The 25,166-nt window shown below is 44.8% G+C and overlaps 2 protein-coding genes across 2 annotated transcripts; both read right to left on the bottom strand.

Moving 5' to 3' along the window:
• Positions 1-11,325: 11,325 nt before the first annotated feature.
• LOC109742724 (protein FAR1-RELATED SEQUENCE 5-like) lies at positions 11,326-12,405 on the bottom strand. The gene is made up of 3 exons (XM_020301821.3): positions 12,025-12,405; positions 11,627-11,903; positions 11,326-11,513 (listed from the first exon to the last, which is right to left on the bottom strand). Exons 1-3 carry the CDS (start codon positions 12,403-12,405, stop codon positions 11,326-11,328), a joined length of 846 nt encoding a protein of 281 aa, XP_020157410.3.
• A 1,638-nt stretch (positions 12,406-14,043) lies between these two features.
• On the bottom strand, positions 14,044-17,167 carry LOC141027406 (protein FAR1-RELATED SEQUENCE 5-like). The gene is made up of 6 exons (XM_073504435.1): positions 17,036-17,167; positions 16,817-16,939; positions 15,916-15,978; positions 14,662-15,155; positions 14,177-14,559; positions 14,044-14,075 (listed from the first exon to the last, which is right to left on the bottom strand). Exons 1-6 carry the CDS (start codon positions 17,165-17,167, stop codon positions 14,044-14,046), a joined length of 1,227 nt encoding a protein of 408 aa, XP_073360536.1.
• Positions 17,168-25,166: the final 7,999 nt, after the last annotated feature.

Below are 25,166 nucleotides of genomic sequence, written 5' to 3'. Positions count from 1 at the left end.
TATCTTCACTTAGTTTTCTTGTTGGACTGCCATTCTTAATAGTGTGAACTTCTAAGAAAGGTTATGTGTATGCTTTTTACCCTTGGTTTGAGTTAGTAGAGTGTTGCTTACTTTTTAGTTGATGATTTGCAAGTGAAACTATGTCATCAAGTGTTGTTGGACTTCCCAAATGTTTCATATTTATAGTGTATATCTTTGTTTTTTTGTTATCATGTTCATGGTATTAATATTTAGTTTGCCTGTGAAATACTATTTGTGGTCATGCTACATCTTTTTTATGTGCTACTTGCTTGGGTCACATAGTTGAACTTCTGGTTTTAATTATTGTTTGTTTATAATGAATTTTGGTTGAACTTCTGTTATGCACATTTTGTTTTACTGCTTTGTTATATATTGTTGAACTTCTGGACATTCATGTTATATGTAGTAGCCCCTCTGGTGTAGATTGTTTTTATATTTAGTATGTAAATTTTAGTTTGTTTGTTGTGTTTACCGCTTTGTTAGGTATTGTTGAACTTCTGGGTATTGGACATTGTTGTAAAAGTAGAAGTCCCTTTGGTGTAGGATTGCGGATTAGAACTCAGCTGCCTTTTTACTTGCATTTTTTGTAGTTGGTGATGAGTTGAATAGTTCTGAAAAAAATGCCTTCGATCAAGATGGAGCTTCAGAAGTTAATACTGATGCTCCAATATCTGATGCGGCTAAATCACCCATAATCCCTTTGACTGTGATTGCTGAGGTTGCTTCGAGCCTTGAGAATTTTTCAAGCTTCGAGGATCTTGCTTCTGTAGCTCTTGCTTCACCTAGTATGTGAAACCCCTTTTCTTTTCATTTTAAATTCTTGAGCCATGTTTTTTTAACTTGTTCACGTCGGTTGTTTTTGTTTTTGTTCCTGACTTTTTTTATTTTTTGCTTTGATTTTTTGTGTTCTTTGCAGATGTGTCCACAGAGGAGGAAGCTGTGAACACCATCAACGATGTTTTATCTGAGTTGGGTTTATCAGAAACCCCTGCTACTGCTGAGGAGGGGGCTCCATCAGTCAAAGGTTGTGATTCCATTCCGGATCCTTTGTGCTCTCTTCATATGTCAGAGACGCAGTCGCAGTCTGTTGATGGCACTGAACCTGTCACGCAACCTGAGGATGTGCCTCTTCAGCTTCTTCTGGAGGACCAACGTAAGAGGAAGAAGCAAGAAGATTTTGACAAGAAGAGGGCGGCCCACCTTGAGAAAGGTTCTGATGTTCCTGGATCTGTTCATGCGGCTGAGCTCATGGTTGAGGAAGACGTGCCGTGTGGCAGTGATGGCATGGTTGTCCCTGTTAAGAAGAAAATCAAGAAGACCGCTGCGAGGAAGCTAGTAGTTGGTAAAGTTACTCCTCGGAGGAGCCCACGTGTTTCAAGGCCTGCAGAACTTGCTAAAGATGAAGGGTTAGGCCTCAGTGGTATGCCACGCCGTAGTCCTCATGTGCTTGCCACTGCCGCTCCTACACCTTCTCCGCTTGGTGTTGGTGCATCTGGTAAGGGAAAGAAATGCGGCGTCAAGCGCAAGGTTGCACCTGCAAAGGTCAACAAGGGTGTGAAGAAGTGTTCTCATGTTAATCCAGAGGACAAGGATGATGCTGATTTCAATGCTGATGACGAGGACAACGACGATGATGATGCTGCCGCTAATCAGGTATGAATGTCTCATGTTTACTGTTTTTTAGAGCATTTGTCGCTATTGCTGTGGTTTTGTGTTTTTAGCACTGCCTTGGCGTACATAGCTGACCTTCTGCTCCATATAGATGAATAAATTAGCCGATATGCTTTGCTTTTATGTTATTACTGCCTTTGTGTACATAGTTGGACTTCTGGATATATACATGAAGAAATTAGCTTAACTTGTTGGTATACATGTTTGATTACTGCCTTGGTGTACATGTTGAACTTTTGCTTTTTAAATTTCCAACATTTTTGAAAGCATGTTAACTTTTGGTCATACATGGTTGTACTGCCTATGTAGACATAGTTGGACTTCTGAAATACATGTTTGATTACTACCTTGGTGTACATGGTAGAACTTCTGCTTTTGTAAATTTCCAACAGTTTGAAAGCATCTTTACTTCTGGTCATGCATGGTTGTACTGCCTATGTAGACATAGTTGGACTTCTGAAATGTACTGCGTATGTAGGCATTAGTGGAATTTTGGTGAAGCTTGTGTATCTCATTGTTCTGCCTTTTTTCCTTGTCATTGCATTTTTATTCAGTATCAGCTTGTGGAGCGGCCTGAGAGGAGGAAGAGAGGAGGCAAAGCGCACGAAGAAGGTGGCCAAGGAGGAGGTGAGGCGAAACGTTTTAACAAGACGGTTCGCTGTTCACTAGGAGAGGTCAAGACATGTGCGAAAATGCTACAACCTAGGCACAAGACGAGGGTTATCAAGGCTGGTTTTGGTTGTGTTTGAATTGAAGGTTGATTCCAACATTTCTCATCCTTTGATGGGCAACATCTACACGAGGATTGACCCTACAACCATGATTCTGGACATGGGTGAGGCGAAAAAGGTTCTGCGTATTACAAGTGATGCTATTCACCATCTGTTTGGATTCCCTCAAGGTAATCGTACCCCTCCTAGGCCCTCGAATGATGGGTTCGATGATGCTGTTATGAGGTTGAAGGGCAAGCTTGGGTACGCTAGGAGTGACGACATCAAGACGATCTGCGGAATATCCTCGCGGAACTTGTGAAGGATGAGACGAAGGATGATCTTGCTCTGCAGGTGTTTTACCTGATTGTTTTCATGAAGGTGGTTATCCCTGGAACGTCTACACGAGTGTCAGGGAGGCAGCAATGGCTGAGAATCTTGTGTTTGAGGATATGGCAGATATGGACTACTGCCATTTGGTTGTTGACGATATTCGGAGTGCTGTTGTTAGGTATCAGCAAGGTACTAGCAAAGGAAAAGCTGTCACAGGCTGTGCCATCGCGCCGCTTCTTATGTATCTGGACTGCCTTATCATTGGCAAGGCGCCTAACATTGACTTGAGGACCCCTCACATCAATTTCATGGATCAGGTCAAGCTTCTTGAGCTTGCTACGGATCACTTGGTCAAGAAGGGTGATGATGACCCAGCCAACTGGGTGTTTGGGAGACTGCCTGTGAGTGCTTATACGCATCATTCTCTCATGTGTAGTTTAACTTGAACTTCTGGTACTGTCTTCTATATTTTTGTTCCCATGTTCCTTCGTTTGTTTTCTGACGCATTGACTTTTGTTTTTGTATGCAATGGAAGACACAGGTTGAGGTTGTGTTCTTTAAGGTTATTGAACGTCATGTTCTAACTATGCCTCGTGCCGCCGGCCTAGGGAGTGGAACTTCCCCAAGATTTGAATTCTCCCGGGATGTTAATACTGGTGCCCCCCTGTAGATCCAGGAGGTTCTTCTGCCCGTGTGAGTGCTGCAGGTGGCGTGTCTTCCGAGAATTTGTTTGAAGCTGCCAATGTATCGCTAGTTAGGATTGACGGTCTTCTTGAAACTGTTTGTGGGGAGTTGGCTCGTGTTCCTTCAACTCTTGAGCGTCTTAGTCGCGTTGATGGGATTCTTCCTCCCGGACATGGATTTGATGTTGAGTCTTCGAAGGAGGTCTTATCTATTGAAGCTAGATTTCTTGAAGAGCTTTGTGAGAGCACTTCCCACCTCCGGACTAGCTTTGGGTTGTTCAAGGAAATGCAGGATGCTCGTTGCAAGCCTTTTGAGATGAGGCAAGTGTTGTTGTGAGACAGATTTAGAGGCAGGATTTTGTTCATTTGGGTCGTGAAGGAGGCCACGTGGAGCATACCAAATAGGTTTGTTTATGTTGGCTTTTGATATTTATTTGCACTAATGTTCATTGTTAGCTTTCGGTTATTACTGTTTGTAGTCATAGGCGACCGTTATTGATTTCATGTGTCGTAAACTGTTTCTTTTTAGTACTAGTGTTTCCTAGGTGACCTTCTCTGTTTATAGAACCTGAACTTCAAGTGCTACACCACCTGAACTTCTATGACTTCGATGACTGGCCCTTTTTGTTCCCTTTGTATCTTAGAGTAGTTTGATATCTGACCTGCTATGTTTACTGTATTTGGACTTCCATTATGTGTCAGTTGTGATAGCTGACCTTCTCTGATTATGTAATTTGAACTTCTGCTGATTAGGTATTTGTTTTCTACATGATTTTTTTTGGAGGCTGTTGATGATGGTGCTAGGGTTGACGAGGATGTTATACCTGTGCATGAAGTTGCTCCTGTGCATGAAGATGCCCTTGTGCATGAAGCTGCCCCTGTGCATGAACCTGCTCCCGCTAGTGATGTATTAGTTGATGAGGTTCATGGCAATGAAAATAAGGTACCATTTTTCTTGTCCATTTGTCTCATTTTTTATTTTACTTGTTTGTGCATTTTTCACTATGTAGCCCTTTGTAATGACTTTCTGTTCTTGCCGCGGAATGATGATGTTAGTGTTCCTCCAGAGAAGGTTGCAGACAAGTACGTGTCAGGCACCGGCTGCTCCGACGGGGTGGACCCGACTGAACCTCAGTCGTCCATTGGCGCTGAGGTTTCTGATGCTGAGCAGGGCAAGACAACTGGAGACATCATTTTGGAGAAAGATCATGTTGAGTCTGCTGTTGAGACTGGTGGTAGTGCTGCTGCAAGCCCGGAGAAGTCTCCTGCAGCAGAGCCATCAGTTGATGTTGATGCTGTTCAAACACAACCAAAAGTTTTTGTTGTTTCAGATTCTCCAGCTGCTCTAGCTGCTGCTAGTGTCCTTCCCGACGACGATGCAATGTCTACTGGAGATGACGATGAAGAGACTGAAAGCGATAGCTATGGAGAGGAGGTTGATCATTCCAGTGCTGCCACTGGTCTAGGCAAGGATCCATGAAGAGAGGAGCATGCTTCTCTCTTCTTTCCCCATCCCCGTCCCTTTTGTTGTTTGTTTTAGTCCATGATATCCCTATGAACTGCCTGTGTGGTCTAAGTTGAACTTCTGGTTTTGTGCTTTGTCGTGTGGGTTGTAAATAAAGTTAAGTGAACCTGTTTTCTATGTGGGTGAAGGTTTGTAATGCATGGGTTGTGATGTTTATGATCCTGTGGTTTTATCTTTTCTGGTGTAGCAGCTGAGATGTGCTTGTGTTTGAGTGTTGTGCTTGAATGTTGCTCTTAATTGAAACTGTCGTGAATCAATGTGCTTGAGTGTTGCTCTTAATTTCTATTTCTTTTGGTGAGCAGATAGTGACCTTGCAGTCGTCCGAAAGAAGGTTGATGACTTTTATTACAGTGTAACTAGGCTTAAGAATAATCGTTCCAAGAGGTGAGTGCAGCTGGTCAATATTTACATCATCCATGTACCCCCTGTGAACTGCCTGTGGTTTCATACCTGAACTTCTTTACTCTATGTTTGCTGAACTTCTAATGTAGTTCTCTGGTGCTGAACTTCTGGCCTTTTTGTATTGTACTGCCTGTTGTGATATAGCTGAACTTCTGTGCTTACATGTGTTATGAACTTCCTGAGTTCCTGATGCTGAACTTGTTTTACTTTCTATTGCTTGTTTTAGATCAATGATTATGTTCCAAAACAAGGAGTGTGAAGCTTGCTTCTGTTGAAGATGTCGCAATATCTTTTGCTCCTCGTGGAATGCTTCGATCTAATGTGGCTGAGGTTGCACTCTACTGTCTACGTGCGAAGTACCACGGATCAGATAAACTCATCCTGCCGTATTGGGTTTGTGTAAGTCAACCATATAGTGATTTCTTTTCTGTTTTGTTCCTTATCATTTTAGTTAAAACCTGTTTGTCTCATTTTTTATTTTCATATGTTGGTGTTGTCTGCATTATTTTAGGACAAGATTTTCATAGGTCATTTTGATTCCTGCGTGAGGAAGTACTTCTTGGTGAGTGGTCCAGATAGCATGGATGCACATGATTCGGTATGCAATATCTTGTTCTTTGCCTCTGTATTAGTTTTGCACTGCGATCCACTGTGTTAATATTGCTTAATTTTTGTTTGTTCCATTTGATATTAATTCTCAGTTTTAATGATTCGTGTGTTTATGTTGCTTCAGGTTGTTTTCCCCACTTTTGACCCGCCTGAGATTCCTGCTTCCATGGGTGGTGTTGGTCATTGGGTTCTGATATTTCTTGACCTGAAGAATTCAAGGTTCCAGCTTCTCGAATCCTATTATGGACCAGACAATGAATGTGCGGTACGCCTGTTTCGACGGATGACCGATAATATCAAGAAGCTTTGGAGCGACGCCAGCAATGACAGGGAGACACCCTTCAGTCCTCTTACCATCGACCATTTCCCTCTGAATTGGATTGATGTGCCCCAGCAGCAAAACAAGTATGAGTTCCACTTCTCTCTTTATCACTTCTGTTTATCTGTAGTTGTACTTAAGTTGTGACGTGTTTTATTCGTTGGCTTTCTTTTTCTGTTCTAACACTATTATTTTACTCTGTTTGATGGCAGTATCGACTACGGATTCTTCATGCTTACGAATGTTAATTCGTATCATGATGGGGTTCTTGCAAATTATTCTCATGAAAATATCGCGGATATCAGGAAGACGTGGCTGTACTCAATCGCTTCTTCTAACCTGTTTGAGACAGACTTCCAAGCTCTGTTTGGCTACTACACATGTAAGTATTGGAACTTGGACTGCTTACCTGCACTGCATCTTTTATTCTACCTGAACTTCATATTTTCTTTGAACTTGGACTTCTGCTTGAGATCTGGCTGGGCTGCTAGTTTCAGATGGAGAGGAGCATTTTCTTGTACATGAACTTCATTTCTATCTTTTTTATTTTGCTTGTGTGTTTTGTGTCAGTAATTTCTTTCCTTCCATTGCTTACTTGGACATGAGCATTTCTTTCTACTTGAACTTCAGAGATGATGTCTTTCTATGGTTTTGTTAGCTGTAGTTGAATGTTTTCGAGATCATCGGTTTATCTTGAACTGTGCCTTTGGTTGTGCTTGAACTTCATTTAGTTTTTTAATGCAACTAATTTTTTTAGGTCAGCTTGAGTAGTAACCATGTCATCTTTATTAGTTGGACTGCACATTGTGTTGTTCCTGAACTTCAGTTATATTTAGTGGTGATGTTTTCTCTTCCTTTTCTTTGACAATGGATCCGTTGGACTTGACCGATTACCACTACTCATTCCTCGGGTCACAGGAATACCAGCCTAGGGAGGAATCGATGAGTACAGCTCCGATAGAAGATGATAGACCTCGAACCCTTATTCCTTCCAAGTTGGGGAAGCAGGCTGGTGGTATTCGTGGTACTCCAAAAACCCCTTGCTCCAGGAAGGTTGGTGCAGTCGAAGCAGCCGAAGTAGAAGTGATTTCATCCGATGATGATTTTGAGAAGATTGCTTACCCGAATAATGGTAAATTTGCTGCTGGTACTGTTGCTGGGAGAGGTGGGAAGAATGTTGTCATCACCAGGAGGAAACCGGCAGTTGAGTCTGGCAACATAACTACCTCCAAGCGAGCATCAAGATTGCCTTTGAAGTGGCGTTCTGCTGTCGCTCCCCTAAAAAATACAGTTACCCTCATCTATCCGAGGCCCGGAAGTTGAAACAGTATGTGCTTAGTAAAGAGGGTCAGGAGAAGTATTCTGAGTGAGTTTTCTTTCTTCTTAACTTTGTTGCTGCCAGAGATGCTACTTTGTGTCTGAACTTCTGTTGTTGTTGTATGTGGACTTCTGTTCATTTCTCCCTTGCCTTGTAGTTATAGTGTCTGAACTTCTGTTGTTATATTGTTAGAACTGCCGTTGTTGCAGTATGTGGGCTTCTGTTCATCCCTCCTTGCCTTTTGATTTATAATGTCTGAACTTCTGTTTGTTGTTGTATCTGAACTTCTAATATTTTTTCCCATCCTTTTAAATCTGCAGCACAAGCTACTGCATGTTTACCATCCCTGGGAATGTGATTGACCTCACAGGACATGTCCTTTATACCCTTTTCGGTGAAGGGCAGCAGATGGAAGGAGACATAATGGATTATCTCATAAATTTGTGGAAGGATAAGCCGGAGACCTCTGAGATATTCTCTTGTGCTGACAGGGTTGTACTTAGTCCCTACTTCATACAAGTATTAGTTCTTTTTGCACCCTATCTCCCTTTTTTGCTCTAGTTTTGGTGTAGTGGCATTTGGGAGGTGTTTTAATTGTGTTTTTGTGAATGCACAGTACTGCCTGGAGTATGATTTCTTCTCTCCAATAGTTCCAAAGTTTGATGTAAAAAATTCTGTTAAACTCCTCCCAATGTTTGTTCGCAAGGAAGAAGACCTTCTTAACGCAAAGCTGGTTAGTTTTTCATAACTCTTGCTTTTTTTAATTTTATGTACATCCTTTTGCTGAGTTTTTCAAGAAGTTTTTGTTCATCCCGGTTCTTCAATACATATGCTTTATAGTTTGTGTTCACTGTTCCTTTCATTCTTGGCAGTTTTTTGATACTATTCAAGCCAATTGGCACAATGGCGCACTACAGTGTGTATGTGGTGAATAGATATCGTGGGAGCATTGACATCCTTGATTCACTTCCTTACGCTAATATGGAAACGTCACGAACAAGTTTCCACGGGGACAGCCAAAATATCGTGAGTGTTTCTTAGCCTGAACCTCCTTTCATATTCTCTTGTTTGACACGAAGTTTATCATGCCTTCTGTTGACAAAATATGTTTGTCTCTGTTGTGGTAGTACTGCTTGAACTGACTATCATTTGATAGTTGAACTTCTGCTATTTGTTTAGCTGGATCTTATGCAAGTGTCGCTTTTTATGTACCTGAACTTAACTATTTTGGTTAACATGTTTTTGACTTCATCTTATTTTGTTATTTCTGGCAGATCAAGAGATTTGTGGGGTTGCTCGAGGAGGTGTACGGCAAGGCTGCGTACAAAGCGAGCAAGCAGCCTAACTGGGTGACTATTGCAAAGAGGCCGACTTTTATCGATGTTCCAAAGCAGAAGAATAATGATTGTGGTTTCCTTGCCGTGAAGTTCTGCTCTTCATATGATGGCGATGAACTTGTTGAAGATTTTGGTGATGTGGAAGTATGTTTTGTCCTTGTTCTTGTCTCATCATCCTTTCATTTTTCTAGTGTGTTTTTGCTGAGACGCTCCTACTGTGGTTTTAGTTATCCGTTACTAAACCATTGTTTCATTTTCTTTGTTTGCAGGCTGCTACAGATGACTGGAAAGCTGAGTTCATGCACACTCTAATGTTTAGCGAGAAGAATGAAGTCATGCGTGCAGAGCTCCCTAAAGAGATCCAGTCCTTTGGCCCGTGAATTCAAAGCATTAGTTTCATTGTAGATTTGATTTCGTACAGATTTTTAGGTTTGATAATGATTGGAACGATTCCGTAAAGATTTGGTTGTAAGAATGTTTTAGTGATTTGTGTATCTATAGATGCAGCACTATTACTTATGATATTGTGGACAAATGTATTTTGTGTGAAGAATGATTTGGCTTGTGAATTTCAATGTACTGCATCGTTTTCAGTATCCATGTGTTGCATGTTTTTGCCCCAACAGATGTACCTGAACTTCTCCCTCGGCTATGGTTGAACTGCTTGTTTTTTTGTGTTGTTTATTTTTGGGCCCCAACATATGATCATAGAGTTGAACTTATGCTTTGAGAATGTGGCTGGGCTGCTGGTTTCAGATGGATAGGATATTCTGTGTTGTGTAATGTATTGGTATTTTTCAACCCAACCAATATGTATCCTTTTGCATAGAATCTATATTTGTTTTTTTGTGTTTTTTCAAGTGTGAATGTATTTCAGCTGTAACTTTGTGGAAAAATATTCTCATATACTCCTTGACGTTTCTTTATCTTTTGTCGGCATTGTACATGAACTTCTGCACGTATCCAAGCAGAACTTCACATTTGAATGCGTTGTCTTAGGCTTGCTAACCTTAGTTCATACGGCGAAACTTTATTTTTTAAGCATATTTTTTCCTACATCGATTTTATATACCAGAACCTCTTCTGTAAGCTGACCTGAACTTCAAAACTGTATGATTATTTGCTGGTTGCTCTTTTATGGAATACAACACCAGCACCTCCTGCCATAATATACCAGAACTTCCACTGTAATCTTACTTGAACTTCATAGTGTATGTTTTTCATTTTTGTTCTTGCTTGCACTTTGCATGGAATACATCACCAGCACAGCACTTCCTCTCATAATATACCAGGACTTCTGCAGTAATATTACTTGAACTTCACAATGTATATTTTTTAATTTTATTACTGCTTGCTCTTTCATGCAATACATCACAAGCACCTCCTCTCATACTATACCAGGACTTCTGCAGTAAGCTTACTTGAACTTCTAGTGCATAATTTCTGTGAAACTTCAACAATGGAAGTTCAAGTAAGCTTCTCCTAAAATACTATTTCAAAAGTGGAATAACATTATGCACATTGACATGACATAAGCTTGCTTTGTTTAATTGACCTAGTCTAACTGTTCATGAGCCTTACGCTCCTCCTAGGCTTTGGTGGTAGTGGTTTTTGCTTGACATGTACCTCTTCCTCTTCATCGTCCTCTTCCTCTTCGTCTTCCTCTTCTTCAATGGTGTCTTCATCTTCGTCTTCCTCTTCATCTTCCACCACTATCTTGTTGCTGGCTCTAGGTTTTGCTTTCTGTTTCTTCTATGGCTTTTTTCTTGTCTTTTCAGCATCTGCGCGCTTCGGGCATGTTCTTGCATTATGTGGTTCATACTCCTTGCATATGCTACAAAGTCTGGTGCTTTCTTTCTTTGGGTGTGGTCCCTTATTTTGTTCTATAACTTTGGGTTGCTGTTTTTGAACTTTGGTTGCTTGACCTCCTCAGCATTGTTTCTTTCCAAGAGTGTTGGACAGGTCAGCTTGTTGTGTCCCGCAACCTGGTTGCACACACTACATTTCCTGTGTCCAAGTGGCACTCCGTTCGCATCGAGCACGACGACTCTTCCTGCAGGTGGTGCCTTTATTTGAGCTCTCTTGTCACTTTTCTTTGCTGCAGAAATTTTCTTCCTACCCTTTGTTTCAGAATACAGCGGCAGTTTCATCGTCTCTTGTTGTTGCTGCTCCATTGATTGGCCAACACCCTGCTTGCATTGGTTGGCTTCAGCGGCGGCGTTGAGCATTTCAGCTGCATAATAATGAAGGTCATCTTCAATTTCAGCGTCCTCTTCAGCCATCCTTTCGTCAGCATCTACTTGATTTGCTGAATGTATTGCATCAAGCTCTTCCACGAGCCTCTTGAGAACATAGTAGGCTCTGTCATATTGCTGGTCACATCTCATCGCTTTCTTGTTAACCATCAAATTTAGCTGCAGCAAGATGTCTTGAGCTGTCATCCGATGTAGTTGTGTTGTAGTCCCTTGTATCAAAGGTTGGTTGTGATTTTGCAGTCTTTGTGTACCGTTTGAGGATATACTTGTTTGGAAATTTGTCAGGCTTCAGGTAGTCCAGTATGTTCATGATGTGAAGGCAGAACAGGCCTGCATTTTGTGATGAATGCGGAATACATAGTTTGTGAGCCAGCAATGAGTTTCATAAATTTTGATATGATACAACTAGTTTAGTTATTTAATGAGTTTGTTTTTCCACTCACCTGTGTGTGTCCAGAGCTTGCATTCACACTCGTATATTTCATTCTCTGGGTCAGCTACAACCTGGAATTCATGCTTTGACCAGGAAAATCTTTCTTCATCATCATGGCCAGGCTTGTTGTGGTAGTACACAAGGTACTTAGTGGGCTCTGCTGTACACTTTGCGCGAAATAGCGTGGCTTTTCTCATCCTAGTCCTCATCTCTATGTACACGGCTCTCGTGTACTTGATAAACATGTCTTCCTCGTAGCCGTAAGTTGTTTTTGTCATAGGATTGGTCTACACATGTCAAAATTAAGATATTAGTCGAAGCAGAGTCATGGGTTCCATTTTTTAAAATTCAAAGTGCACATGTTGAAGGAAAACAGAACATGATGGGAGTGTTTTTTTGTCATCATACCATGCTGGTCATTGTTTGCTCGTTCTCCTTCTGCATCCGAGTTTGTATGCAAGCATTAACCCGCCTAGCAAACTTGTGTAGGTTCTGGGTCCCCTTGACAAACCCTTTCTTGAGCACATGGTTCATGCTCTCGCTTCGTTGTGTGGAAGTCATTCTAGCACAGAAAATGTTCTTATAATATGCTGAAATCCACATCTTCCTATCACTCCACAGCTGCATCATCATCTGGTCGTTCTCCAGGTTGTACTTGTGTAAGAGTTCAGCCCAGGCATCTTCAAACTCCGTTGGCATCAGCGGCCAGTTTAATATAGCTGTGAACTCCTCTTTGAATGTTTTATACTTTTTGTACAGCAAGGCGAGGTATTCCCTGTACTTCTTCATGATGTGCCAACGGCATAGCTTGTGGACAGTGTTTGGAAATGATTGTTGTCGGAGTAAATGGCCACGGGTAGGCTAACCGACTGCCCCTGGTTCTTCTGAAAAAATTATCAGGCCTTCGGGCCTCCAAGCACTCCAAGCATTGGGCCGCCTTCCCTGGCCGGCTACCTCTGAAGCCGACTCCCGAAAGGCGACCAGCCTCAGCAACCCCTCCCCAGGACTACGGGGTGGCCGACTCCAAGAAGCCGGCCAAGAAGGACGCCGACTCCAAGAAGCCGGCCAAGACCACAACCGCCAAAGCTACCCCCACATAACGGCGACAAGACGGGGTGTGGCCACAGTGCGGCCCACTACCCCGAAGCCCGAGGCGGGCATGGCTACAGGAGGCCGTACGGGACGGCCGTCTCCTGTGCGGCTCGGCACTGTAGCCATGCTAGCCTCAATGTCATCCACGACAGACTCCCGTACGGCCCACGGGCGGCGGGCCCCTTCAGCCAGAGAGAGGCGTGAAGGCGGCCCGGCCTTTCCCAGTCGGCCAAGGGCGTAGCCGGCCCCCAGAAGCCGGCTACTCCCTTCCTCGAAGCAGGAGCCCCATTAAGGAGACAAGACGAGGTAAGGCTACAGTGAGAGCCCCCGAGGCGGCCCACTGTAGCCACGCTTACCTCGACAAAGCCCTCGTCATCAGAGGCAAGGCTACAGTAAGCAGCCGCCGACAAGACCCTAGGCGGTGGGGCCGGCCTATCGACCGAGAGGCCGGCAGCCGGCGGGACCCACCAGTCGGCGGGCCCCAACGGCCGGCGGAGAAGCCGGCGAGCGTAGACACTGACGGCTGGGACCAGTGCCCAGCCGGATTACCATTGTACCCCCGGGGGGTAGGCCTATATAAACCCCCCGGAGCACCCATGCAAAGGGTTGGCTTCTAAGCATAGCACACACACACCATAGATAGAGAGAAGCAAGAGCTAGCCTTGTTCTTCTTCTCCCTTGATCCCAACAGCTCTAGGAGCGATTGTAGCTACCCATTCTCGATCTAGTGATCATGCGGAGACCCCGCAGAGCAGGACTAGGGGTGTTATCTCCTCGGAGAGCCCCGAACCTGGGTAAGATCCGCCTGCGTGCATGTCTTCGCCTCATCCCGTTTCCAGGCACCGGCGATGTCTTATTGGCACCCACAATGATAAGCCATCCGTTGGCATATGTCGCACCAACCACCCGACAATTGTGGTATAGCTTTCGCCATCGATGGGCACTGGTCTGCATGAATTAAAAAAATGAAACTTGATTCTTTTTTACACTGATGATGAACTTATGTTGTACAAGTACTTGAACTTCACATCTAGCAGTATGCCTATCTAAGAATGTCACATGTATTTTTTCTTACAGCAGTGTTGCTGAACTTCTATGGTACCAGTGCTTGAACTTCACAGTTAGTAGTATGACTAACTAGTAATGTCACACTCAAAAAATTTCTTAAAGCAGTGTTGTTGAACTTGTGCGGTAGCAGTGCTTGAACTTCACATAAATAACTATATTTTTCTTACAGCTTTGTCCTTGAACTTCTATGATTCATGTATTTGAACTTCACATTCATAACTAATTTTTTTCTAAACATGTGATAGATAATTTTGCTTTCTTGTACTGCTAGTTGGACTTCTGTGCTAACAGTGGTTGAACTGCATTATTTACATTATTTTCAGACAAAACCAATGTACCCAATACATACCCATAGACTGAAAAGATGATGAAACTTGAAGAGGTTTTTTTTTGAACTCACCGGTTAGAATGCAAGTTGGGTGCTTGTTCTTCATGCACCGTACAAATGTATCGAACAGCCACTTGAATGACTTTGCATCTTCGTCTCTTATCAGGGCAACAGCAAATATCGTTGACTGCAAGTGATGGTTTGTTCCAACAAACACTCCCAGAGGCATATGAAATCTGTTGGTCTTGTAAGTTGTGTCGAATGTTACATAATTGCCAAAGTCTTGATAGGCTCCTCGGCAGCTTGCATTGGACCAGAAAATGTTTTTAATTGACTTGTCCTTGTCCACTTGGATGTCATAGAAAAACTCATCATTGATTGCCTTCATGTCTTTGAAGAATGAAACAAGTTTCAATACATCATCCAAATCATCTTTCCTTGCATTCATGGCTTTCCTGCAAATTACATGCAAACATGCATTTGTTATTTTTGCTAGCAAAGGGTTGTGACCTAGGATGCTATTTTGCATTGCAGTATGTGGATCTTTGAATACTTACTGGTTTAGTAGGTCTCGTCCGGTCATGCTTAGGAAGTAGCTTCCATCTTCATTTTCAGATAGCATGGACACGATTGTTGTGTGCTTGACATCATGGTACTGCAGGAGCTTTACGTACTCCAAAATAGTGCGGTCGTAATTCTTGTGTGTGTGCAAAAATACCAGCATGTCATCAGTTTGCATGAGTTTGTGATTATGATTGTACTCAATGTCCACTGCCACACATGTGTTATCCTCCTGCACCTTCACCCTCATTCTTGCATTGCAGCCTGTCCTCTGCGATGTTTTGTTTCGCTTCCTGTTAGCCTCTGAAACAGAAGATGTGTGTATCCCTTGGAAGGAGCAAACAAAATACTTGTGGTTGTCATTTCCCCCCGTCTTCCTGATTCCAAAACCAGCGTGTCTGGCGTATCTGTTATAAAATTCCCTTGCTTTCTCTACATCTTGGAATCGCATCTTTAGTCTTGGTATTAGATAATCCGGTAGATCCGGCGTCTGCAGAAAAATAAAAAATAATCCAAACGACACGTTAAAATGTAGTTTATGAACTTGTTATCCTAGAGGGAGCAGATAATACAAGATGCGTATATAAATATTTTTTGTTTCACTTACGTGTGTGTATGGTCGCAACACCACCGGAGTCTGCTGCTGTCCCTCAGGGATGGGGCACGGCGGAGTAATCATAGCAGGATGCAGCAGTGGATCACGAGGAGGAAGGAGGGCTGAAGATGGCCTCTCTCTTGTTTGCGTCCTTTTTTGCTTGAGGTGGTTGTGGAGGTATTGCGATCCTGGTCTTGGTTTGCTCTTTTGTTTTGTGAAGCAATCCATCTACCTTATGTCCCGTACAATTCTGACTTGTAGCAGCAGCAGCAGGATCCAACGGTGGTAGTGTGCAGAGCACTCTCCTCCGTGTGTGTGTTCCTGTTGGATTTGTCCTGGGATCCGGTTTAGTTGCTTCGCTTTGGCATTGATGAGGCACACCAAGATAACCTCTAGAGTTACACGCGGGACTTGAGCTAACCCCCTCCTCCATCGGCGTGCTTGGGAGTCTGTTGGTGGATACAAAGAATCCGCGGGGGATTTCTGGCGTCACCCAATTAGGTGGAGGCGCAAGGTTGTGCGGATAGGGTTGTGACCCAGCATCTTGGAAGTCTCCATGTGTTTCGGGTGTCATCCATTTTTGGTCTGGAGCAGGTTGGTAATGTTGTTGGTGCGTTTGAGGTGTGACCCATTGAGGGGGTGGTGCAACGCGTACAGGCTTTGGATTGTGTACTTGCTGCTGGGAACTTCTAAGCTTCTTCATGCGTCTCTCGTCTTGCTGACATAAAAGAAAAAATGTCTATTAGCACACAAGTTGCATCTACCTATACCTTTGTAACTGAAATTAGCATTATTCACAGCCTGAACTTCTTATATAAAAGTGGTGTTCATGTACATATTTTTCCCTAGGACAGGCATCACACTATGCACTGAGCTGAGCATCTACCAATACTTTTGTACCTGAACTGAGCACCCTTCATAGAATGAACCTCACATCCTGTTAATTCTACACTATTTGATTACTTATATGTACCTGAACTGAGCACTCTCCACAACTTGAACTTCTTGTTTTGCAAAGGGGAAATACTGTCTACAGTTAAAAACCCTGAACCTTCATGAGTTTGAATGGTTGAACCACTAGTGCATACCAACCTGACCTTCATGTGAGATCACATGCATGTTCTATTTCCTTTCATTTTTTTGCACAGAACCATATACATACCAACCTGAACTCTAACACACTTACTAGTTGAACTTCACATGGCTTTTCACATGTGAATGTGAAAAGCAGGCAGATTTTCTAGTGTTTGTAGCCTGGACTGATGCTCACACACCACCTGAACTTCACATAGCTGTAAGCAGGCAGATTTTAAAAAAGTGTTTGTAGCCTGGACTGATGCTCACACACCACCTGAACTTCACATGGCTGTAAGCAGGCAGATTTTAAAAAAGTGTTTGTAGCCTGGACTGATGCTCACACACCACCTGAATTTCACATGGCTGTAAGCAGGCAGATTTTAAAAAAGTGTTTGTAGCCTGGACTGATGCTCACACACCACCTGAACTTCACATGGCTGTAAGAAAATAACAAACAGAAGGAAGAAGTTCAACCATACCCTGGCTAGAAGTTCGGCCAACCTTTTTCCATCAGCTGATAGGCCACCTTGAGAGCAATTTGTCGGAGAGCTAGGAAAGGAACCGCATGGCAATCCGTGTCTTTCATAGGGCGCGAAGTTCACCTGCATGAAGCAAGAAGGTCAGGTAAGGGAATATTGAAGGAGTCCACAAGATTAGGGAGGAAATTCATATATCGTTCTTAGATTTGAAGGCGCAACCGATGCGGCCTCCGCCGCTGAGATGCTTCCTTGGGCGCGCTGTTCGCCGTAGGTTGCGCCTTGGCCGTCATGAGCACTGCTAAGCCGTCGGGCGGTGACGATGGACCGAGGAGGAGGCGTCCGGAAGTCCATGGCTGTTAGTGGCAGAAAGTTCGGCGGCTTCGCCGCCTCCAGGCGACGCGGGCTCCCTCGCGCCAGCGGTCGGGCAGGACGTGGAGTCGGAGGGGGCGGAGCTCGATCCGGTCGGCCAGGATCTGGAGAAGGAGGCACTGGATCCGGTGGATTTTCGGCGGGCAAATCACGGCGGAGGCCGAGGATCGAGGGGAGGGGCGGGGGGTTGGGGAGGGGCGGCGAGGAGGGGGCTTGGGGAGGGGCGGTTTGATCTGGATCAGGGTCCAGGTGGGATTCTGTCAGGCCGGGCCGGCAATTCCGGGAAGTTCGGGAACCTGTCTTCGGGCCCTATATAGGGCTGCTGTGATCCAAATAACTATTCTAATCCCAGGATTAGAATAGTGTTGTCCTATATATATATATACAGCCGGTCTATTCTGCTAATATTAGCAGAATAACTATTCTGATAACACTTACGCACTGCACGCTCAACACAAGTGCACGTTCATTGTTTGAACCAACTGTGCTGCAGTACTCACACGAGTGAACTTCCCGTCGCAAAAAACTGCACGCTGTGTTTTTTTGGTACTTTTTTGCTCTAGTCTTTTAACCGTTAGTCGGAACGAGCCGTGTAATATACCGTTGAAAAGCTATGGATTAGGCGCTACTTTCACATGTTTAACACTTTTTCGAGATTCCACATGGTTTAAGAGCAGTTTTTAAAATGGTGCGACCCAAGACGAGTCGTAGCGAGCTTGTTTTGCGATTTCTTCTAAACCGTTCGTCGGAATGAAGCAAATGATACACCGTTGGAAAGTTATCGTCGTGGCACATCTTTTTCATATGTATTATTTTCTCTAATTCGTTACGGTTTAAGAGCAGTTTCAAATTTACTAAATCGCGGAATTCTGTTTTCCAAAAAAATTCAAATTTTCGGTACTATTTTCGCTCCAGTTTTCTAAGCATTTGTCGAAATGAGGCGTATGATATGCCGTTGGAAAGCTACGGACGAGGCGCAACTTTCATATGTTAAAATGTTTTTGAGATTCCTTACGGTTTTTGATTAATTTTGAAAATCGTGCGGCTGACGATGAGAGGCGGCGTCCGTTTTTCACGAAATTTTTCCAAATTGCTTGTCGAAATGATTCAAATTATACGCCGTTGGAAAGATATCGATGAGGCGCAACTTTTTCATATAGAACACTCTCTCCGATTCCTTACGGTTTAGGAGCAATTTTGATTTTAACGAAATGCGGACACTCTGTTTTTTCGCGACACCAAAATCGTCGTATGTACTGCATCAGGCAGAAAATCGCACTTTTTTAGACTAAAAATTGCACTTCATCGGATAAAATAAGTGCACTGCATGTTTTCTTTTTTGTGGGACGTAAATTTTCCTAAACGAGGTGGAGTGCACTTCATGTCGAGTGTTGGTGAACCGCAAGACTATGAAAAGTGAACCTCGAGACTACCGTAAACGGGCCGTACTGCATCAGACAGAAACCACACTTATTTAGACTAAAAACCGCACTTCATTAGATAGACAAGTGCACTACATGATTTTTTTTTGTGGACGTAAATTTTCCCAAACAAGGTGGAGTGCACTTCTTTAGATTAAAACCCGCACTTCATTGGATAGACAAGTGCACTGCATGATTTCTTTTTTGTGGGACGTAAATTTTCCCAAACAAGGTGGAGTGCACTTCATGTCAAGCGTTGGTGAACCACAATACTATGAAAAGTGAACCTCAAGACTACCGTAAACGGGCCCCGACACTACCAAAAGTGAACTGCGGCACTACCAAAAGTGGACCCCATGAGTTTTTGTCAATCTCTATAACATTTTTGTCTTTTTCCCATTTTTATAACATTTTTGTCTTCTTCTCATTTTTTTGTTATTACCGTGGTTGGCCTGAAAAGACGAAGCAAATGCACTGCATTATTATTTTTTAGTGAACCACCAAATTTGGAATAACAAACTTGCACGGGTAAACAAGAATAATAAACTGCAAGAGCCTCCTACATTTTTCCTTTTTACAATGTGAAGCGCCGAACCATTAAAGAAATGAACTTCATTCATTTTTCTTCAACAATTTTGTATACACAAACTAAAATGCGACTCGGGCGCGGGGCTGCCAAACTACACACATGTAAAATTCTTAGTCTTCCACAGATCATGCACGCTTTTTCGTTTGTAGACCAGTTTTCGAACTGCAAGTAGATAAGGTGGCTGAACCTAATGTCGGGGGGAACCATCCAAACTGCTAAGAGGAATTAACGAGCTGCATTAGAAATTTTACAGCACTGAATTCACAGTGTACTGAACGAAAACCGTTCTGCACTACAAAATGAACCACATGATTTTTATAATAAACTACATCAGGTGTATTTTCACAACGAACATCAGAAGTGCACAACGTGGCTTCTTTGGACGAGCCCAGCAAGAGCACTGAAACACAGCACCCGTCGGACTGAGCTTACTCACACAGCGGACCGCACATCCCGCGCCCACGTACTGCAATCCGTGCCACCAGAGTAGGCCGCCGTTCTCCCGACGGCCAGGGACTACAACGCGTGGTGAGGTGCACTGCGCTTAGTGTCCAATGGACCTCATGCTACCAACTACAAGCCGTTTAGGGGAGAAAGAGCAGAGAGGGTCAGACATAGTTACCCGTACTGGGGGAATGATCTGCAATCAGGAGGGAATGCGGACCGGGGACCATGGCACGACCGCTCGACGGTTGCCGGGATCTAGCGGATCGGCGCTGCGTGTACAACAAAATGAGCATTGAACATCTCCCTGGAGGGACTCCACTGCTTTCTCTCTGGAAAAAAAACTACACCAGCAGAGGAGCCCAATTGCATGCTGGGAAGCGCATAAAAAACTCCATGACGTGAGCCTCGCCTGGACACCCGGAGTTCGGTGGGCTGGAGCATGGTTGGGCAGCGACCAAACCATGCCACGCTGCTCGGTGTACCTTTTGTTAGGCGAGGAAGGGGCAGAGCCGAGCGGAGAAGAGGCGCTGGCGAACGACCTGGAGGGAGAAGGCCTGCACACCCATGCATCCTCCTGGATCCAGCAAGGAAGATGGCCGGAGACACGAGGCTCGAGGATCCTGGGATGGGATCCGTCGGGGCAATGGGGCTGGGCGGCTCCAGCACGCCGGTTGTCTCCGGGGTCGACGGGATCCGTCGGGGCGGCGGGGTTGGCGGCGCGGGTAAGGCAGGGCCCCCGCCCTATCCGCTCGCGCACCTTTTACACCCGAATTTGCCGATGAAAGCACAGCGGGGCGCCCCTCCATGTGGTGGTAGGTAGCGGCGGTGGCTGGCGGGAGGAACTGGTGCGGTGGCTGCCAGCGGGAGGGAGGCGGCGTGTGGAGGGAAGCGGCACAACGCGGGAGGGAGACGGCCCGGCGGCGCGGGGAGGGAGGTGGCGCTGCAACGTGTGGAGGGAAGCGGCGCGGCGCGGGAGGGGGCCGACCCGGCGGCGCGGTGCGGGGAGGGAGGCGTGTGGCGACAGGGTGGGAGGTGGAGATCGTGCGGGAGTGGGAGGTACAGGATAAGGTGGGGGTCTTTAGCGTGGTTAGTGTGTAGCTACCGGGTGGGTGGGAGGTGTTAAAGGCCCCCAACCCCCCGGCGTTGGCTCGTGCCACGTGGTGGGCCTTTGGTCCCGATTCGTGACGAACCGGTACTAAAGGGGGGGCCTTTAGTCCCCATCCTTTAGTATCGGTTGCAGAACCGGTACTAAAGGTCCTTACAAACCGGGACCAAAGCCCGATCCTGCACTAGTGAAAACACATAAATGGGTTCAGGCTATCCATATAAAGTGGGTTTATAGAGTCGAGTTAATGTTGTGTACAATGATTAATTAATTAACTAATTGATCACTATGCCTTCTCATTGGAAATGGTATGTTTTAATCTTCCGCGTTAATTCAGTTAGGGGGTGTGCTGAAACAAAACCCATCCATGATTGCATTGTTTAGATCGTGGTAACTGACCTATTATGCATGTCGTGAATCCAACACAAACAAGATGCTCAAGTTATACCCGGGTTAGACCCAACTAATGTGAAAGGAACAATGGTGTCCATGCCCATGTTGGCACATGAGGTAAATCAAAAAGATTACTACCATGGCCATGACAATACATGCTCATCCATGTTTCTTATTCATAATGGGGGCGGTCGACTTCTACACACGATAGCGCCCGGACACCCGGACACGTTTGCAAACATATAGATATATAGTCGGAGAACTTCGGGCTACCGCGGCGTTTGCACACGCCCCTCCGGCGCCTTCTCCGCCAAGATCCGGCCCGGCGAGATGCGCCCTGGCCTCGGCACTTTCGACACCGTCCACGAGGCCGCCCGCGCGTACGACGCTGCGGGGTGGCGCCTCCGGCGGCCTCATAGGGACATGAACTTTCCCGACGTGCCGATACGGGAGCAGGCGCAGGAGCTCGCGCCTCTCCCACGACTTATCACCGATGAGGATCGTCGCGACAACCGGAGGTGGGAGCGCCGTCTCGGCATCGCCGAAATGGACGAGGAACCCATGACGTTGTGGCGCCAACGCTTCCCGCAGGACATCATCAACGAGCGCGAGTTATACGCGCGAAGGAGGGCGGAGCGAGCCGCCTATCGCGAGGACAGGCGTATGCGGAAGGCGGCCGCTCAATTCAACATCGAGCTAGGAGCAGCGTCGACCTGGGACTCTGACGACGATCGGTATCTTGACGCCTTCATTCAGACGTCGGAGGAGGACATCACCGAGTCAGAGTCGGAGTCGGAGGAGGACGAGGACGAGAAGTAGTTGAACTATCTTTTTTTATCTACCTATGCTAAACTATCTATGTATTTTTTTATTTATCTATCTATGCCTATCTATGAGTATCGAGTCGGAGTCGAATGTGTATCGAGTCGGAGTAGAAGGAGAAGACGACGAGTAGTAAAAAATATAGCGCGTCTGCTGGAGCGGCGTGCATGACTTTTTACGGTGGCCGCTGGAGCCAGCGCTCCGCGGCGCGTAAAAACTGACTATTCCGGTACTATAAAGGTTTTTTTAGCGCGCCGCGTGCTATGCATCCGTTGGAGATGCTCTTATAGACCAGAGGAGGATATACGAAAGATTAGTAACAACATAGGAGTACGCGACAGTTAACTCCAAGCTCCCATAGACGAGGGGAGGAGCAGGGGCTGTTTTTTTCACGGAAGAACGGGAGAGAACAGTGTGGCTGTCCAGGGCCAGAAGCAGAGCGACACGCGAGGCCGATTCGTGCCAGTGCAATAATCGCCAACGCAGGTAGACTTCGCTGGTCCGGTTCAGCTCAAATGAAAGCAAGGCACAAAAAGGGGGCATCGCCAGGTCCAGCTTCGCGTGACTATTGCTCACCTCATTTCAGGCAAAAAAGGCCCGGAGGCTTTAGCTCTGCACTTCATATTGCCTCCGTCTGAGCCGCCTCAGTTTAGAAACCATTGTACTGTGCCGGGTACCGGACGGTGACCTTGTACGAGTGGCCTCCTAGCCTTTTTTTTTAGCAAGAGTGGCTTCCCTAGCCGGGGGCGCTATTCCTCAAAATCACTAATTAAGACTACTTGTTGCAACTAACACTTCATTTTTCTAGGTTGCGACAAGTGGCGCACATGCAGCGCGCTACTTGTCGCAACCTGGTAGATTTCCCTTTTTTCTTCAAAACGTTTTATCTTTTAAACCACGCGTTCAAAACTCGAACCGTTTTCATCATTGGATTCCTCGCGTCGAGATCTTCAAAACTAGATCCCATGTTGACAGGTTTTGACGGACTTTTTTTTATGAAAAAAACCGGACGAAAAAAACGGGCGAAAAAACCGAACCAGGATCACGGTTTTTTTCCTTTCCGAAAGAAGCACGCCCGTGCCTCTCGCGAAATCACAACCGTGCCTCTCGTGGAAGCAAAACCGTGGCTCTCGTGGAAGGAAAAAATAGAAAACCCGTTTTTTTTCGTTTCCGAAAGGCACGGCCGTGACTCTCGCGAAAGCACAACCGTGCCTCTCGCGAAATCAAAACCGTGACTCACGCGAAAGAAAAAAAACAGAAAACGCGTATTTTTTCCCTTTTTGAGAGGCACGGCCGTGACTTTCGCGAAAGCACGACCGTGCCTCTCGCGGAAGCAAAACCGTGACTCTAAGAAAAGAAAAACAGAAAACACGTTTTGTTTTTTTCCCTTTCCGAGAGGCACGGCCGAGACTCTCGCGAAAGCACAACCGTGCCTCTTGCGGAAGCAAAACCGTGACTCTCACGAAAGAAAAAAAAAGAAAAAACGTGTTTTTTTCATTTCCGAAAGGCACGCCCGTGACTCTCGCTAAAGCACAACCGTGCCTCTCACGGAAAAAAACCATGACTTTCGCGAAAGAAAAAAAAAGAACGAGTTTTTTCGCGCAATTTTTTTTGAATTTTTTTTTATCGGAAAGTTAAGGAAGACCGGGGGAAAACGAAAATGTCGAAAACCCCCAGAAAAAACCGTTTAAAAAGCCGAAAATGCGTGCGGAAAAATAAATAAAAATCCGGAGGGACCGTCCAGAGCGTGACACGTGGCGAATGGCTGAGAGCGCGCCAAGTGGCGCTGATCGTTGCGAGGCTCCCGAAGGAGCGCTCGTAAACTAGTTGCTCCCGCTATTCCTCGCGTTCAGCGAGTCAAAGGCGTCCGACTCGCTGAAGCGCGCGAGCGTCTGGGCCGGCCCAACGGCGCGGGCAACACCAGCCTGTTTCTCAGTTTTGTTTTCACGTTTTCTGTTTTTTTTGTTTTTTTACTTTTGTTTATACTTTAAAATATTCTAAATATATATATTAGAAAAAAAACACTTCAAACAAACATTTGAAAAAATGTTGAATAAGTATTAAAAAATGTTGAACAAAAATTTAAAAAATGTTGAACGAGTATATGAAAAATGTTGAACAAGTATTTGAAAAATGTTGAATAGGTATTAAACAATGTTGAACGAGTATATGAAAGAATTTGAACAAGTATTTAAAAATGTTGAAAAAGAATTTGAAAAATGTTGATCAAGTATTTAAAAATGTTGAATAAGTATTAAAATGTTGAACAAGTATTTGAAAAATGTTGATTAGGTATTAAAAAATGTTGAACAAGTATATGAAAAATGTTGAACATGTATTTGAAAATTTTGAATACATATTAAAAATGTTGATCAAGTATTTGGATTTTCTTTGAATAACTATGAAAGTGTTGAACAAGTTTTAAAAAAATATTGAAATAGCGTTCGGACAATGTTGAACGTGTATACAAAAAAATGTTGATAACTTGTTACAAAAAAAGTTTTTGACATGTACGAGAATGTAGAGTGAAAACGAAAACAAACATAAGGAAAAATAAAAAATGAAGAAGGAAAAAAGAAAACCAAACAAAAAATGGAGAAGAAAAAAGAAAACCAAAAAAGTGGAGAGAACCAAGGAAAAGCAACAAAACCTGTGAAAACCGGGTAAGGAAGGAAGAAAACCAATAAAAAAGCAATGGAAACGGAAAAAATGAAAGAAAAAACAGAAAAAAAGAAGTAAAAAGCAGGTTGATTCACCTAAAGGGGGTGGCACCCAGCTAGTTAATGATGAAACCATTACGAGTCGAGTGGTTACCAGCGCTCGTCGGCAACCGGGAGACCGTGGTTTGATCCCTGGATCCCCCAATTTCTCCCTTCTTCCCTTTTTTTGAAGTATCTGCGCGTTGTATGGGCCGGCCCGATACTGTTCCCGCTCTACACGAGTGAATTCATCGGTATCGCTTAATGCAACAAATAGTCGTCGGGTGCCTGGCCCGTGTCCTCTTCATCGTCGGAGTCGTTGCCTTTCCAGCAGTGGACGAGTGCGTACGGGTCGCAGCAGCTATACCTGGTCATGGGCAGCCAGGCCCGGACGACCCGACCTGACCCGGCCCGAAATAGTCTGACCCGACCCGCTCGACGTTGCTCACAGCCGGGCCTGGCCCGAGCCCGCCATATTTTCCATTTAACGAAGAGGCTTGGCCCG

This window comes from Aegilops tauschii, chromosome 7 (genome assembly GCF_002575655.3).
Source record: "Aegilops tauschii subsp. strangulata cultivar AL8/78 chromosome 7, Aet v6.0, whole genome shotgun sequence".
Lineage (NCBI taxonomy): Eukaryota > Viridiplantae > Streptophyta > Magnoliopsida > Poales > Poaceae > Aegilops > Aegilops tauschii.
Note: the sequence above shows the minus strand (reverse complement) of the source record. Positions and strands in the feature narration are given on the sequence as shown.